Raw genomic sequence first — 17,715 nt, 5'->3', positions numbered from 1 at the left:
TCAACATGATTTGTTCCACTCATGATTTAACCATACTATGGACCCTAAAAGCAGTTAGGTAAAAGGGATTTTCTAGAAGCTTAATTATGCTGATGCATGCACAAATTACACTTTAAATATACCAAATGGGCACCATCTGCGCCATATACCTAACACAACACAGGAGACGGTGTGCTTTAAGTGCCATGCATAACACTTTGGATTAACTTTTGGTTAAAAGTAAAGTTCTACAATTTATTTAAAAGCAGTAAGATTTTCTCCCTTCAGACTTCAGAAAGCAACCTTGATATAAAATGTTATCACTGCATTAAATGTAAATAATGCTCTGCATTAATTTTTGAAACATTACTAACCCGTTTGAATTTTTTGTTAATTAAGCCTGTGCATTAAATGCCTGAGAGACATTTGGTTTTGGAAAATATTTCCTATTTAATTATTCTAAACTTAATCATGCCATTTTAACTTACAGATTTTCAACACAAGCTCTTCTTTGGCAGTCTGATAAATGTGCTGCCAAATCTGAGTGTTATGTTAATTCCAAAACTACTTAGTAAGCAGGTGTTTGGTGAGGGAGAGGGTATGGGCCTTAGCTGCTGGCAGAAGGAAACATGTTTTTGGTGATACACAGATGCTGCCTTTTCAAGCTATGGAATTTTTCTGAACCTCAATGGTACCATAAGAAGAGAGCTATAAAACATTTCACTGGAGCAAAATATCCGATTTAAAACAGCATGCAGCTTTGTAAATATTTGTTTTGTTTAAATGAATGACTTGTTGCTTAAATACAGACTCTTTATGATGATTAAAACAGTTTTCAGTATTTTCCTACAAGGTTAAAATTTTTTTTCAAAGACAAAAACTCCGATTTCATGTCGTATCTACACCTTCACATATAGGTTATAAAGAACTATCACCATTTTCTTAGAAGTCTTAACTTTACGTTGAGAAAAACTCAACTTGAGTTCATTGTATTAATAATTATACTTCATGCAGGTCATTTGATCATAGAGCTACCCTGCAAAAATAGATTGAAAAAAAATGAATGCCAAAAAATGTCAATAAGCGCTATTATTGTAGGAGACTTGCAACACAAGATATATTGACTAATAGCAGTGTCACCTCTACCAAAAAGTTGTTCACAGGACATAGTAATATTCAAATTCCCAAGAATGAAAAGGTTAAGAGGAAAACCATTGAGGCTTTATAATAAAAGAAGGTAGCCATCTTAAAGAAATAATGTAATTTCCAGGAACATAATAAAATAAAAAATTTTGAATCCATCTGTTAACCATCCTAACAGAGGCACATTTAGATCATTTAGCATTATACTTGAAAAGATTCCAACCCATTAACAGCAAAGAAACTATTACTGCATGCACCTAAGCTTCTAGAAGTTTGCACCTGAAAAGCTTCTGAGGTCCACGCAGTACTGCAGTCTCAAAAATAATCAGAAGGAAATGAATGGGTCTGACACTAGGCTCTAAGCTTTATCAGCAGAGAAGAGGACATTCTAAGGTTTACATTTTAAGTATCTAGGACATCTAATGTAGTGACACCAAGGGTGTGGAATGCTGACACAATATAAAGATTTCATACCCACTATATAATGACTCATATATACCTAAGTTTTTCTGTCAACTTAAGCACTAACATACAATTCTATATATAGTATCCAGTTTAAAACATGCAGCTAAGGAACACCTACAATTCAGACAGAATGCAATGATTTATCAAAACTGTATCAGTAACTATGAATTTTATTATGTGGACATCTACTGTGGCATGCATCTGTACAAACCTTTCAGGCAGTGGTCCACAGCTGGGTTATGAATAAAAAGGCATAAGTTTTTCTCTCATTTTATTACAATGAAGTTTAACAGTACAGAAAAGTCACATGAGGTGGGTCAGATTTTTTAAACCCTGCAACATGAGGAACTCTAAATACATTAAATATTGTTATACATTCAGACTTCCAATGTACAGGTCTTGGAAACAGTTACAGCCCTCACCAAGCTAGGTTGGGGACATGAAGTCCAACAGCATCTGAAATGCTGTGAAAGCATAATTTTACAAATAGCAATGTAAGCTTACAGAACTTGCCTTTATTAAGGTGGTATGTTCATGTAATTCCAGCACCTTCACAATATAACGAACCAAATTTACTATACTTCACTTCTAAAAACTAGATGAAACATGAAAAAGAAGTCATACAGTATAAATTGCAACTTCAGGGAAAGTTCCTGCTTTATTATTCCAAATAATTTTTCCCATGTAAAATAAATGTCCAATAGTTCCTGGTATGTGGGAAGATAATGTTTGTTAAAGTCACAATGAAGCCTTATTGACGGAAGCTTGGCTATATAAACAGCGCAAGTTGAGAAAAGGTTTAATCTCCAAACCTATTAGATTGGATGAAGTAAGATCAGTAACGGCCACCTTGCAACATTACAGGAGGCCTCATTCCCATCAGAAGTCGAGGAGGCCCACCCTGGTAAGGAGGTACCATTGGCGGTCCCTGCCCATACGGTGGCATAGCACCAGGAAGGTAACCTGACATGCCTTGATGATGACCACCATACTGACCATGAGGCGGCATTGGGGGTCTCATTCCTTGTTGTTGTGGGATGCCTGGCTGTGGTGGCATCATACCTCCAACAGGTCCAACTGGTGGATTACCAATAGGAGCCTGTCCTGGTCGAGGAAGGTTACGTTGATATTTAGGTAACTGTGCCCATCTCTCTTCCAGTGATATATCTTCATCTCGATGGGTCAACTGACTGGTTACACTGGTTGTCGTAAGTGTAGCAGGCTTGTTATTGAAGCCGCTGGTTTAGCTGCAGTGCTATTTGTTGTACTAGTAGTTGAAGCTGTAGACTGTGTATAAGCAGGGAATGTAGGCTTTGGGAGTTCTGTAGTTGTTGCAGGGGTACTATTTAAGGGCTTGAAATCTGTACCAACAGGTCCTTGGACAGCTGTCTGAGCCTGTCCAGCACTGGGGAAAAGAGGCTTCATAACTGGAGGCTGTGGAGCAGGAACTGGTGCTGTCGGTGCAGGTGGTCTATTAAGAATGCCTGGCACTGAAACAGCCTGTGCTTGAGTCATTGGAGGAATCCCAGGACGGGGAACAGGAGGGGGCATACCTGGTGGCATACCAGGCATCAGAGGTGGTATTCCTGGTCCAGGTGGCATCATTCCACCCATTGGTATCATTATGTTTTCACTGCAAAATGACTGGGTGTATTTTCTCTGATGATGCAATCCAGGTGGCATGCCTGGCATAACTGGTGGCATTCCTGGCATCAGAGGAGGAACACCTGGCATTAATGGAGGTATGCCTGGAGGCATTCCTGGTGCTCCTGGAACTGGTGGCAGTCCTGGTTGCACCATCGGGGGGATATAACCTTGTTGAGGCTGAACAGGCTGTGGCTGAAATGAAGTTGAAGCTGCAGAGTCATCATCGTATTCATCAGAATCATTTTGTTGCTTCTTTTTTTTTTTGACTCTCTTGTATTTTCTGTTCAAGAAGTCATCTTCTTTCATCCATGTCTTTTTCTGGAATACCTTCCATACCATATATTTCCAATTCTACGTCAGTTCTCCCAGGAATTGCATTTGGTACAGCATCTATTGTCTCTTTATGCACCTGCAAGCAATGAATAGCTAAACCAGGTCCTGTGTACAACTTCTTACGACATATATGGCATTTAAAATGTTTTGCTTTTTTGGTGCTGTTATAAGAATCTTCTCGTCATCAAAATCTCTATTACAATACCAGCACCACGGCTTCAGCTGCTTCTTCTTCTTGCGACCCATAACTGTGCTCTACTGACAAAGTAAAACGGGGGTGGGGGGGAACAAGCAGGAAAAACAAGGCAAAAATCACTGACTCTCTCGAGCTACCACCGCGGCTACCATAGGAAACAGACACAAAATGCATTAACTTTTATTATTACTATTATTACTATTACTATTATTACTAATAAACTTAGGGTCCTGGAGCCAAAAAGAGAATGGATTTTACTGTCTGTAGCACATCAGGGGAGGCTGTGTTGCATGGTGTCTAGTCCTAACTATTTCTTCTGGAAGCTTTGAAGAGCTTTTACCTTTTATTGTAGATCTTCTGACACCATTCACCTCTGTGTCCCCCTCCCCCTCCCACCAAATTCCCCTTGCCCCTAAGCATCAGCTTGGAGATTTCCAACCTGGAGTCTGGAAACTCAGTGACAGTCTTGGAGCTAGCACCAGCTTTCTCTTCTCCATGCCAGCTTCTCAGCTTTCTGTCTTCCTGGAGAGAATGACTTCTTGGGAGGGAGGATCCCAATAGTCCACTCTAAAGTATGCATCACTCTTGTGGTCCTGCAGTGTCTTTTCTGTCCCAAATAGCTGTTGGACTGCCTTTGTTTGTTCTTGACTTCTTGGGCCGTGCAATGCCCCATCTGGAATTTGGAGTCCTATCTGATCCACAGAAAATGGTGCCCCAGACCTGCAGCCCTTGCATAGGGTACCTCCAACGATGTGGAAACAAAACAGTGCCTAAGCCAAGTTTTGAGCTTGCAGTCACTGCTGCCTCATTGAGTTCTCAAGTTATGAACCAAAGGCTCCATTTTGCAAAGGAAAGAAATGGTTTCTTTATTAGGAAGATAAAGAAATTTTCCCTTAGTGAATATCATTTTCAATGGGGCAAAACTGAGAGCTTTCTCCCTAAGGTCAGGAACACAACAGAGATGCCCACTCTCACCACTTTCGTTCAACATATTACCAGAAGTCCTAGCTTCGGCAATCAGACAACACAAAAGAAATAAAAGGAATTCAAACTGGCAAAGAAGTCAAACTCTCACTCTTCACACATGTCATGATACTTTACGTGGAAAACACAAAAGGCCCCACTCCAAAATTGCTAGAATTTATACAGCAATTCAGCAACGTGACAGGATATAAAATCGGTGCACAGAAATCAGTGGCATTTCTCTACACTGACAATGAGACTGAAGAAAGAGAAATTAAAGAGTCAATCCCATTTATAGTTGTACCAAAAATCATAAGATTCCTAGGAATAAACCCTTATAAGCAAAGAGGTAAAGGCCCAGTACTCTAAAAACTGAAATGAATAAAATACAAAGAAATGGAAGAACATTTCATGCTCATGGATTGGAAGAATAAATATTGTTAAAATGTCTATGCCACCTTGAGCAATCTACACATTCAATACAATTCTTATCAAAATACCATCAACATTTTTCACAGAACTGGAACAAATAATCCTAAAATTTTTATGGAACCAGAAAAGAACCTGAATAGCAAATGTTCAGGCATCACAGTTCTGGAATCACATTTCTGGAGACATCACAATTCTGGAATTCAAGCTGTATTACAAAGCATTAGACGCCAAGACAGTATGATACTGGCACAAAAAGCAGACACATTGATCAATGGAACAGAATAGAGAACCCAGAAATGGACCTTCAACTCTATGGTCAACTCATCTTGGACAAAACAGGAAAGAACATCCAGTGAAAAAAGGACAGTCTCTTCAACAAATTGTGCTGGGAAAATTGGACATCCACATGTATAAGAATGAAACTGGACCCTTTTTTACATCATACTCAAAGATAAACTCAAAATGGATGAAAGACCTAAATGTGAGACAGGAATCCATCAAAATCCTAGAGGAGAACATAGACAGTAACCTCTTCAGCCAAGGCCACAGCAACTTCTTGAGGGACACGTCTCCAAAGACAAGGGAAACAAAAAGCAAAAATGAACTATTGAGGCTTCATCAAGATAAAAATGTTGGGATGTCTGGGTGGCTCAGCAGTTGAGTGTCTGCCTTCAGCTCAGGGCACGATCCTGGGATCCCAGGATCCAATAATCAGGATTATTGAGTTCCGCATCAGGCTCCCTGTGAGGAGCCTGCTTCTCTCACTGCCTATGTCTCTGCCTCTCTCTCTGTGTCTCTCATGAATAATAAAAAAAATTAAAGATAAAAAATCTAATGCACAGTAAATGAAACAGTCAACAAAACTAAAAGATAACCTACAGAATGGGAGAAGACATTTAAAATGACATATCAGATAAAGGGCTAGAATCTAAGATTTATAAAGAACTTATTAAACTCAACACCCCCAAAACAAAGAATCCAGTCAAGAAATGGGCAGAAGACATGAATAGACATTTCTCCAAAGAAGACCTACAAATGGCTGACAGACACATGAAAGTATGCTCCACATCACTTGGCATCAGAGAAATACAAATCAAAATACAATGAGATACCACCCTACACCAGTCAGAATCGCTAAAATTAGTGATAGGAAACAACAAATGTTAGTGAGGATGTGGAGAAGGGGGAATCCTCTTGTACTGTTGGTGGGAATGTGAACTGGTGCAGCCACTCTGGAAAACTGTGTGTAGGTTCCTGAAGAAGTTAAAAATAGAGCTACCCTATGACCCAGCAATTGCACTACTGGGTATTTACCCCAAAGACACAAATGTAGTGATCCGAAGGGGCACCTGCACCCCAATGTTCACAGCAGCAATGTCCACAATAATCAAATTATGGGAAGAGCCCAGATGTCCGTGGACAGATGAATGGATAAAGAGGAAGAATTATTCAGAAAGGATGAATACTTACCATTTGCAATGATGTAAATTGAACTGGAAGGTATTATGTTGAGCTAAATAAGTCAATTAAAGAAAGTCAATTATATGGTTTCACCCATATGTGGAATATAAGAAACAGCATAGAGGATCATAGGGTTAGGGAGTGAAAACTGAATGGGAAATCATCAGAGAGGGAGAAAAACCATGAGAGACTCTTAACTATAGGAAACAAACTGAGAGTTGCTGGAGGGGAGGTGGGGGTATAGGGTAATTGGGTGATGGACATTAAGAAGGGTACATGATATGATGAGCACTGGGTGTTACATGCAGCAGATAAATTATTGAACACTACATCTGAAACTAATGATGTACTATATGTTGGCTAATTGAGTTAAAAAAAACACTTTCCCTTTATAATATTGCTAAAAGTGGAACTAAGATGTGGAAATAGCTGCCCATTTTTTCCCCACGTTGTTAATTAATTTAAAAAAGTTTTTATTCCAATTTCAGTTAACATACAGTGTAATATTAGTTTCAGGTGTACAATTTAGTGATTCAACATTTACAGCACCTGGTACTCATTACAAGTGCCTTCCTTAATCCCCATATGTATTTCCCCATCTCCCCATCCATCTCCCCTCTGGTAACCATCAGATTGTTCTCTGTAGTTAAAATTGTTCTATGTAGTTAAGAGTTTGTCTCCTTTCTCTTTTTCCCCCCATGCTCATTTTTTTTAATTCTACATATGAATGAAATCATACAATATTTGTCTTTGGCTGACTTGTTTCACTTAGCATAATAGTTTTTTGCCTTATCTACATTGTTGCAAATGGCAAGATTTCATTCCATTTTCTGGCTGAATAATATTCCATTGTGTGTGTGTGTGTGTGTGTGTGTGTGTGTGTGTATCTCACATCTTTTTTAATGGTTTTTATATTTTTAAAAAAGATTTATTTATTTTAGAGAAATAGTGAGTGAGCATGTGAGTGGGGGAGGAGGGCACAGAGAATCTATTTTTTTTTTTTTTTTTTTTATTGAGGGAAAGTCCTGATTTCCCTTTTAGAAAGTAACCCAACTTCTACAGACTTACACATTATCTTTATTTTCTCAATTATAAAAATATATAAAAGGAAACACTTTTATAAAAGGAAACTTATAAAAGGAAACATTTATAAAAGGAAACAAATGAAGGAGGAAAGGAGAGGGTCAGATGTGTCTGCAGAGCTCACAACCTGCTTCCCAGAGGCAGCAGTTTATGAAGCGTTGAGATGCTTCAGGGACGGGGTTGAGGGGCCTGAGGATCATTAAAGTCTCAAATTTCCGAAGTCAGGGATCCCTGGGTGGCGCAGTGGTTTGGCGCCTGCCTTTGGCCCAGGGTGCGATCCTGGAGACCCGGGATCGAATCCCACGTCGGGCTCCCGGTGCATGGAGCCTGCTTCTCCCTCTGCCTGTGTCTCTGCCTCATTCTCTCTCTCTCTGTGTGACTATCACAAATAAATAAAAATTAAAAAAAAAATTAAAAAAAAAAAAAAACAATTTCCGAAGTCATTCTCTAAACTGTTCAGGGGCTGAAGGATCCTCTGGAGCCAAAGGCCTATGCTTTCACTGTACTGCTTCAGCTTGTATCAGGGCTGGAAAGGCCTGCCCTCGTGGCCCACAAACTTCTCCCAGCAGTCCTCAAACTTCAGGTGGCTCATGATGGCCATGGGGATCCTGGATGTCTGCAGATGCCTCAGCACCCCCTTATGCTTCAGGCGCCAGTGGAAGTACAGGCAGGAGGCAAAGAGCCTCAGGCTGATGTGGGGGTGATCTTTGACAAACCAACCAGTTTCTTGGCACAGGTGGAACAGGGGCTTCACGTGACATAGCAGGTGATTTCGAACTTCTGGGATGGGTCTAGTTGTCGTGACTTTATATCGTCAATAAAGCAAATTTCTGCATGGCACTTTTCATAAGCCTCAGGATTTCTCCTACCGGCCTTGTGTCCAGATGGCCCGAGTGGCACCTGGTTTGAAGGCAGACTTTGACAGTTATGGGGCCTTCATGTGGCTTCAGCTGGTACACAGGTAGGCCCTCCTCCGGTAGTATGGCTTTGTGACCTGGAGCTTGTTGCTGAACTGCTGGTAGAATGTTTCTTCTTGGAGTGGATTCATTGTGGTTCAGTCTTGCTTTCAGAAAGTCCCAATCTGGAGACAGAGAAAGAAGCATAAGCAGGCTCCCCACTCAGCAAGGCTCCTCCATGTCACAACTCTGATCCTATGACCTGAGCCAAAATCAAAAGTCAGCTGTTTAACTGACTGAGCCACCCAGGCACCTCTATAACCACATCTTCTCTATCAATTCATCTTTCGATAAACACTTGGGCCATTTCCATAATATGGCTATTATTGATGCTTCTGCTATAAATATCAGGGTGCATATATCCTTTTGAGTTAGTAATTTTGTGGGTTTTTTTTAAAAACCTACTAGTGCAAATGCTGGATCATAGGGTAGTTCTATTTTTAAGTTTTTGAGGAACCTCCATACTGTTTTCCAGAGTGCCTAAACCATTTTGCATTCCCACCAAGAGTGCAAGAAGGTTCCTCTTTCTTCAAACATACTTGCCAACACCAGTTGTTTCTTGTGTTGTTAATTTTAACCTTTCTGATAGGTGTGAGGTGCTATGTTATTGTAGTTTTGATTTGTATTTCCCTGATGATGAGTGCTGTTGAGCATCTTCTCATGTGTCTGTTAGCCAACTGTGTCTTCTTTGGAAAAATGTCTATGCATGTCTTATGCCCATTTTTAAACTAGATTATTTGTTTTTTGGGTGTTGAATTCGATAAATTCTTTATAGATACAGTTAGTAGCCCTTTATCAAATATGTCATTTGTAAATATCTCCTTCCATTACAAAGGTTGCCTTTTAGATTTGTTGTTTCCTTTGCTGTGCAGAAGCTTCTTGTTTTGATGAAGTCTCAATAGTTTATTCTTGCTTTTGTTTTCCTTGTCTCAGGAGACCTATCTAGTAAGAAGTTCTATGGCCAGTGTTGAAGAGGTTACCGCCTGTGTTCTCCTCTAGGATTTTAATGGTTTCCTGTCTCAAATTTAGGTCTTTCATCCATTTTGAGTTTATCTTTGTGTATGGTATAAGTAAGCTGTACAAGTTCTTAATTTTTCATGTTGCTGTCCAGTTATCCCAACACCATTGGTTGCATAGACTGTCTTTCTTTCATTGGATATTCTTACTTTGTTGAAGATATACTTATGGGTCCATTTCTGGGTTTTCTACTCTGTTCCACTGGTCTGTGTGTCTGTTTTTGTGGCAATACCATGCTGTTTTGATTACTACAGCTTTGTAATGTAACTTGAAGTATGGAATTATGATGCCTCCAGTTTTGTTTTTCTTTTTTTCTTTTTTGGAAGACTTTAAGAAGAATAGGTATTCTCTTCTTTAAATGTTTGGTAGAATTCACCTGTGCCATCTGGTCCTGGAGATTTTTTATTTCTGATTCAGTTTCTTTGCTAGTTATCAGTCTATTTGAGTTTTCCGTTTCTACCTGTTTAGTTTTGGTGGTTTATATGTTTTTAGGAATTTATCCATTTCTTCCACGTTGTCCAATTTCTTGGCATCTACATTTCACAATATTCTTTAATAGTTGTTTGTATTTCTGTGGTGTTGGTTGTGAGTTCTCCTTTTTCTTTCATGATTTTATTTATGTGGGTCCTTTCTCTTTTTGATTAGTCTGGCTAGGGATTTATTAATTTTATTACTTTTTTCAAAGAACCAGCTCTTGGTTTTATTACTCTTATCTTGTTTTTTTTTTTTTAATTTCTATATCATTTATTTCTGCTAATCTTTACTAGTTTCCTTCATCTGCTGGCTTTAGGCTTCATATATTGTTCTTTCTTTTAGCTTCTTAAGGTGTAAGTTTAGGTTGTTATTTGATATTTTTCTTTCTTCTTAAAGTAGGTTTGTATTGCTATATAATTCTCTCTTAGGACTGCTTTTCCTGCATCCCAAAAATATTGGACCATTACATTTTTATTTTCATTGTTTCCATGTACTTTTTAATTTCCTCTTGGATTTCCTGGTGGACCCATTTACTGTTTAGTAACTTGTTATTTTACCCTCCATGTATTGTAGTCTTCCCAAATTTTTTCTTGTGGTTGACTTCAAGTTTCATAGTAATGTGGTTGGAAAAGATGCATGGTATGATCTCAGTCTTTTTGTACTTGTTAAGGGCTGTTTTGTGACCTAGTATGTGATCTATTCTGGAGAATGTCCCATGTGCACTGGAAAAGAATGTGTGTTCTTCTGCTTTAAGATGAAATGCTCTGTATATATCAGTTAAGTCCATGTGGTCCAGTGTGTTATTCAAAACCATTGTTTTCTTGTTGGTTTTCTGCTTAGATGAGCTGTCCATTGACTTAAGTGGTGTGTTAAAGTTCCCTAATATTCTTGTATTATTTTCAATGAGTTTGTGTTTGTTATTAATTATGTTCGTTATTAATTCTTTATATATTTGGGTGCTCCCATGTTTGGCACATAGGTATTTACAATTGTTAGATCTTGTTGGATAGTCCCCTATATTATGATATAGTGCCCTGCTTCATCTCCTGTTACATTCTCTGGTTTAAAGTATGGTTTGTCTGATATAAGTACTCTTACTCCAGCTTTCTTTGGGCTTCCATTTGATGATAAGTGTTTCTCCATCCCCTCAATTTCAATATGCAAGTGTCTTTAGGTCTAAAATGAATCTCTTGTGGTCAGCATATTGATGGATCTTGTTTTTTTAATCCATTCTCATACTTTATATCTTTTGATTGGAGCATTTAGTCCATATGTATTCAGAGTAATTATTGATAGAAATGTAGTTAGTGTCACTTTATTATTTATTTTTCTGTAGATTTTCTCTGTTCCTTTCTTTGTCACTTTTGATCTTTCCTTTCCACTCAAAGAATCTCCTTTAATATATTTTTGCAAGGTGTTTTAGTGGTCATGAAATCCTTTCCTTCTTGCCAGGGAAATGCTTTATCTTTCTTTCTATTCTGAATGATAGCCTTACTGAATAGTGTATTGGCTGCAGATTTTTCCCATTCAGCATGTTGAATACATCATGACACTCCCTTCTGGCTTGACAAGTTTCTCTTGAGAAATCTTCAGCTAGGCTTATGGGGTCTCCCTTGTATGTTAAGGGCTTCTTTTGTATTATGTCTTGTAAATTTTTTTCCTTATTGCTGTATTTTGCAAATTTAGTTACAATATGTCTTAATGTTGACCTGGTTTTGTTGGTTTTGATGGGTGTTTCTGGGCTCCTGGATTTGGATGTCTGTTTTCTTCCCTACGTTATGATTTCCTTAAATAAATTTTCTGCCCCCATTTCTCTCTTCTTCTTCTGGGATTCCTGTAATATGAATATTATTACGTCTGATGGAGTTGCTGAGTTTCCTAAGTCTATTGATGTGTTCCATAATTATTCTTTCTCTCTTTTGTTCAGCTTCCTTAGTTTCCATTATTTTGTCCTCGTTATCACTTATGCATTCCTCTGTTTTTTCCAGTCTTGTGTTCATTGCATCAAAACTGTTTTCAAACTCAGTTACTGTATTTTTCATTTTTAATGGATTCTCTTTTAACTCTTTTATTTCTGTGATAAGGGTCTCCCTGATGTTTTCCACTCTTCTCTCAAGCCCAATGAATATCCTTATGATTGTTGCTTTAAGTTCTCTGTCTGGCATTTTACTTATGTCTGCTTTGCTTAGCTCTCTGGCCATGACCTTATCTTGTTCTTTCATTTGGGATGAATTTATCTGTTTTGGCATTTTGTCAAACCTTCTTCTGTGTATTAGAAAAGCCTATTATGTTTTCTGCTCCTGAAGTAATGGCTTTATGAAGAAGAGGTCATATAGTGTCCAAGGTCTGGCACTTCAGGGAGTGTCTCTGGTGTGTGCTGTGTGTACTCTGCTGTGTGTTTTGGCTACTGTATCCTTCAGGCCAGTCATCTGCAGAGGCTCTCCTTGTCTGCAGAGGGTGGTGTTTGGTTAAGGCCAAAGTGTGGTGAGTTTTAATTAGATGTGCTCTGATGTGTTTGTTAAATGTGACTACTACTCCACTTGAACTAAAGCTCTGCAGAACTCTGTGGTTGGGAGATGTGGTATGGGTGGCATTTCTGCCAGTGTTCTAGGGAAGGGGTCCACCACTGCACTGGGACTGAGGCAAATTTCACTGAGGAAAGTGGTACTGCCAGAGTGGAGGGGTATGGGATTCAGTGTAAGCTGGTTAGGCAGCCAGTGTTGGTGCTGTGCAGCTTACTGCAGGTGGCTTTGTGTATATGCTGGTGGGAGAGTGCAGATTGCATCAGCCAGTTCCTTTGTCTCCAGAGTGGCACCTCTGTGGATGCTGCCTGTCAGGGAAACACTCTGAGAAGAGAGAATATTGCCCCCCCCCCCCCCCCCCCGCCATGTTCCAGGAGTTTTTCAAATTGCTCTTTCTATGCTGTTTGTCTCCTGGTTGTTTGTCTGCTTTCTCTCTAGGAGCAGCACAGTGCCCTCTGGGCTCTATTCCAGTCAAACCTGCTGATCTTCAAAACTGCAGGCTTTAGGGACATTGTGTGGGCAGGGGCCTGTGCTCCTCTTCTGGGAGAAGGTTTCATCTTGCTGGGACTGAGGGAAGCTTAACAGAGAAGGGCTGTCATGCTGAGGGTGCAGAGCTGTGGGACTTGGTGTCAGCAGGTTAGGCACCCTGTGTTGGGGTTGAGCTGCTTTCCATAGGTGGCACTCTGTTTATGCTGAGGGGTGCAGGAGGGAAATGACACCAACTGGCTCTTTTATCTCTGGAGAGGTATTTCCCTGAACTATACCTCTCAGGGACTGGTCCAAAAAGAGCAAATAATCTTCCCCCTGTGTGCCCTAGGTGTTCCTCAGAGCATGCTGTCATATTCCTGGGTTGTTTGCCTGCCTTTTCTCCAGGAGTAAGGTGGCACCCTCAGGTCTGTATCCTAGCCAAGCCCTTGACCTTTAAAATTCCAGTCTTCAAGCCCTGCTAGTTGCAAGGATTCAGGAAATTTAGCCTCTCTTGTTTTCCGCAAACTATGTCTCCTTACTTCCTACCTTCCTCCATGTGTCTTCTTCTCTCCCTGTAGTTATGAAGCTTGTTATGACAGTTTTCTGGTGGAATTATGGGGTATTCCAAATGATTTGATAGTTATCTAGTTGTGTTCATGGGACTGGAAGAGCTGAGTGTCCTCCTATTCTGCTGTCATCTTAGCTCCCTCCATATATATTTATTTTGATTTAACTATTAATTTTCACTGCATTTTACCCACTCTTGGTTCATATGTATTACATTATTATCATCTTAAGATATTTCTTTTGGCTAGGGTACATATTTTTTTTTGGAATCCAAAGTCTACTATTTTATTTTTGAGTCTATGGGTCCTCCCGCAGCTTTATTCAGATATAATGTATATAGCGTTGTGCAAGTTTAAGGTGTACAACATGATGATTTGATGCACACATATAATGAAAATGATTACATTAAAGTTAGTTAACACATCTATTACCTTGTAATTTCATTTTTTTGTGTGTGTGCTGAGAGCATTTAAGATATACTGTCTTAGCATCTTTCAAATTTGTAAGTCAGTATTTTTATCTGCACTCACCATAATGTACCTCAGAACTTACTCATCTTATAACCATGAAGATGTACCCTCTTTTTTTTTTAAAGCTTTTATTTATTTATTCATGAGACACAGAGAGAGAGAGAGAGAGAGAGAGAGGCAGAAACACAGGCAGAGGGAGAAGCAGGCTCCATGCAGGGAGCCCGACGTGGCTCTCGATCCCGGGTCTCCAGGATCATGCCCTGGGCTGAAGGTGGCGCTAAACCACTGAGTCACCGGGCTGCCCAAAATGTAGCCTTTGACTAACATTTCCCTATTACTTCCACCTGCCAGCCGCTGGCAGCCACCACTCTATTTTCTTTTTAAAGATTTTATTTATGAGAGAGAGAGAGAGAGAGAGAGAGAGAGAGTCAGAGACATAGGCAGAGGGAGAAGCAGGCTCCAGGCAGGAAGCCCAATGTGGGACTCGATCCCAGGACCCTGGGATCATGCCCTGAGCCAAAGGCAGATGCCCAACCACTGAGCAACCCAGGCGTCCCACCACTCTATTTTCTACCTATGACTTTGCTTTGGAAAGAGTCTATATGTAAGTGAGGTAATGCAGTATGTCATCTTTCTGTCTGACTTATTTCACTTAGTACAATGTCCTCAAGATCCATGCATGTTGTCATCAATGGCAGGTTTTCCCTTTTTGTGTGGCTGAATAATATTCCATCGCATATATGCCATATTTTATTTATCCACTCATCTGTCAGTGGACATTTATGTAGTTTCATGTAGTTTTATTGTAACTAGCGCTGCAGTGAACATGAGAGTACAAATCTCTCTTGGATATAGTGATCTCATTTCTTTTAGACAAATACCCAGAGGTATTTGGTACCCAGAGGTACCAGTATTGCTGGATCACATGATAGTTCTATTTTTTTTTCTTCTTTGAGGAACCCCCATACTCTTTTCCATAGTGGCTGTTGCAACTAGCAATCCCACTAGAAGTGTAGATTGGTTCCCTTTTTACTACATCCTTGCCAACTTGTGACCCTTTTGAATGTAAGCATGGTCCTGCATATAAAAATCAATCCATGTAAAAACACCACATGAACTTAATGAAGAACAAAAATTACATTAACTCAATTGTTGAAGAAAACATATTTGACAAAATACAAATATTTCATGATAAAAACTCTAAAACTAGGAACAGAAGGAGACTTTTTCAATGTAATAAAGACCATGTATGAAACACAGCATATACAGTGTTCAAAAGAGTGAAGACCTTTCTTCTAGGATCAGGAACAGGCAAAGATGCCCACTCTTGCCACTTTTGTTCAATATAGTCCTGGAGTTCCTGGCAAGAACTATTAGACAAGAAAAAAGTAAAAGGCATACAAATTAGAAAGGAAGAAGTAAAATGATCTCTGCAGATGACATGATCTTGTCTGTAGAAAAGCCTAAAGAATCCACAAATAAACTGTTGGAACTAATGAACAAATCCAGCCAAGTTTCAGGATACAAAACACTCAAAAATCAGTTGTGTTTCTGTATACTAACAATGAGAAATCCAAAGGGAAATAAAAATTTTCACAATAGTATCAAAAAGAATAAAATATTTTGGAATAAGCCAAGGAGGTAAAAGATCTGTAATCTGAGAATTATAAAACATTCTGAAATACACACAAAGAGAAAAGTATTATTCACTGGATTGGAAGATTTACTGTTGTTAAGATGTGCATACTATCTGAAGTGATCTACAGATTCACTGCAATCCCTATCAAATTCCCAATAGTATTTTTTTTGTAGAACTAGAGAAATCCATCCTGAATTTCATATGGAATCTCAAGGGACTATGGATAGCCAAAACAATATTGAAAAAGAAGAAAATAGGAGTCTTCATAATTTATTATTTCAAAACACATTACAAAGTTATGGTAATCAAGACGGTATAGTATTACCATAAAGAGAGATATATAGACCAATGGAATAGGACAAAAAGCCCAGAATTAAAACTTCATGAATATGGTCAAATGATTTTTGACAAGGGTACCAACACCACCCAATGGGGAAAGGACATTCTGTTCAACAGAAGGTGTTGGGAAAACTGGACAGCCACATGCAAAATAATGAAATTGGATCCTTAGCTTACTTCACATATAAATATTAATTCAAAATGAATTAAGGACTTAAATATATGACTCAATACTATAAACCATTTGGAAGAAAACATAAGGGAATAGCTTCATGACATTGGATTTGGTAATGATTTCTTGGATATGACACAAAAACCATAGGCAATAAAGCAAAAATAGAGAAATGAGACTACATCAAAATTTAAAAATTCTGCATGTGAGATAATCAACAGAGTGAAAAGGCAACCTATGGAATGGGAGAAAATATTTGCAAATCATCTATCTGAGAAGGAGTTAAGACACAGAACATATAAAGAACTATAACTCAACCACAATAAACCAAATATCCCATTTAAAAAATGGACAAAGGACTTGAATAGATGTTTCATCAAAAGGTTTATGAAAGATCACCAAGGACATGAAAAGATACTTAATATTAGTAATAATTAGAGAAATGTAAATCAAAACCACAATGAGCTATCACCTCACACTCATTGTGGGAGCACTAAAATATAAAACAAAACAGCTGTTAAGATGTAGAAAAGTTGGGATTGTTGTGCATTGTTTGTGGAATATAAAATGGTGCAGCCTCTATGGGAAACATTGTAGCATTTCCCCGAAAACATTAACAATAGAATTGCTATGTGATCTAGCAATCTCACTGCTGGATATATATCCAAAATAATTGAAATCAGGGAGGAGGAGCAAGATGGCGGAAGAGCAGGGTCCCCAAATCACCTGTCTCCACCAAACTACCTAGAAAACCTTCAAATTATCCTGAAAATCTATGAATTCGGCCTGAGATTTAAAGAGAGACCAGCTGAAACGCTACAGTGAGAAGAGTTCGCGCATCTATCAAGGTAGGAAGACGGGGAAAGAGAAAAAAACAAAGGCCTCCGAGGGGGAGGGGCCCGCGAGGAGCCGGGCTGAGGCCGGGGCGAGTGTCCCCAGGACAGGAGAGCCCCGTCCCGGAGGAGCAGGAGCTGCACCGACCTTCCCGGGCGGAAAGGGGCTCGCGGGGAGTTGGAGCAGGACCCAGGAGGGCGGGGATGCCCTCGGGCTCCCGGGGACACTAACAGACACCTGCGCCCCGGGAGAGTGCGCCGAGCTCCCTAAGGGCTGCAGCGCGCACGGCGGGACCCGGAGCAGCTCGGGGGGCTCGGGGGCGGCTCCGCGGAGGGGGCTGCGGGGCGGGAGCAGCTGGGGGGTGCTCGGGGCGGCTCCGCGGAGGGGGCGGCTCCGCGGAGGGGGCTGTGGGGCGGGAGCAGCTCGGGGGGGCTCGGGGGCGGCTCCGCGGAGGGGGCTGCGGGGCGGGAGCGCGAATCCAACAGCCCAGGCCCCGGAGCACAGGGCGCCGGGACACAGCCCAGGATCCCGCCTCCCCCGGGACAGGCAGAGGCC

At 40.0% G+C, this 17,715-nt stretch overlaps 1 protein-coding gene and 1 pseudogene across 1 annotated transcript; both read right to left on the bottom strand.

The window, feature by feature from the left end:
* Positions 1-2,170: 2,170 nt before the first annotated feature.
* LOC100687713 (BUB3-interacting and GLEBS motif-containing protein ZNF207) lies at positions 2,171-3,813 on the bottom strand. Its single transcript, XM_038551702.1, is given in 4 exon segments — positions 2,171-2,814; positions 2,817-3,495; positions 3,497-3,730; positions 3,733-3,813. Coding segments are annotated over 4 exon segments (1,386 nt in total). The 3' UTR covers positions 2,171-2,422.
* A 66-nt stretch (positions 3,814-3,879) lies between these two features.
* On the bottom strand, positions 3,880-8,750 carry LOC100684918 (annotated as a pseudogene).
* Between the last annotated feature and the right edge of the window lie 8,965 nt (positions 8,751-17,715).

The sequence above is a fragment of the Canis lupus genome, chromosome 11 (genome assembly GCF_011100685.1).
Source record: "Canis lupus familiaris isolate Mischka breed German Shepherd chromosome 11, alternate assembly UU_Cfam_GSD_1.0, whole genome shotgun sequence".
NCBI classification, from domain to species: Eukaryota; Metazoa; Chordata; class Mammalia; order Carnivora; family Canidae; genus Canis; species Canis lupus.
This window is presented reverse-complemented; position numbering and strand designations above follow the sequence as displayed.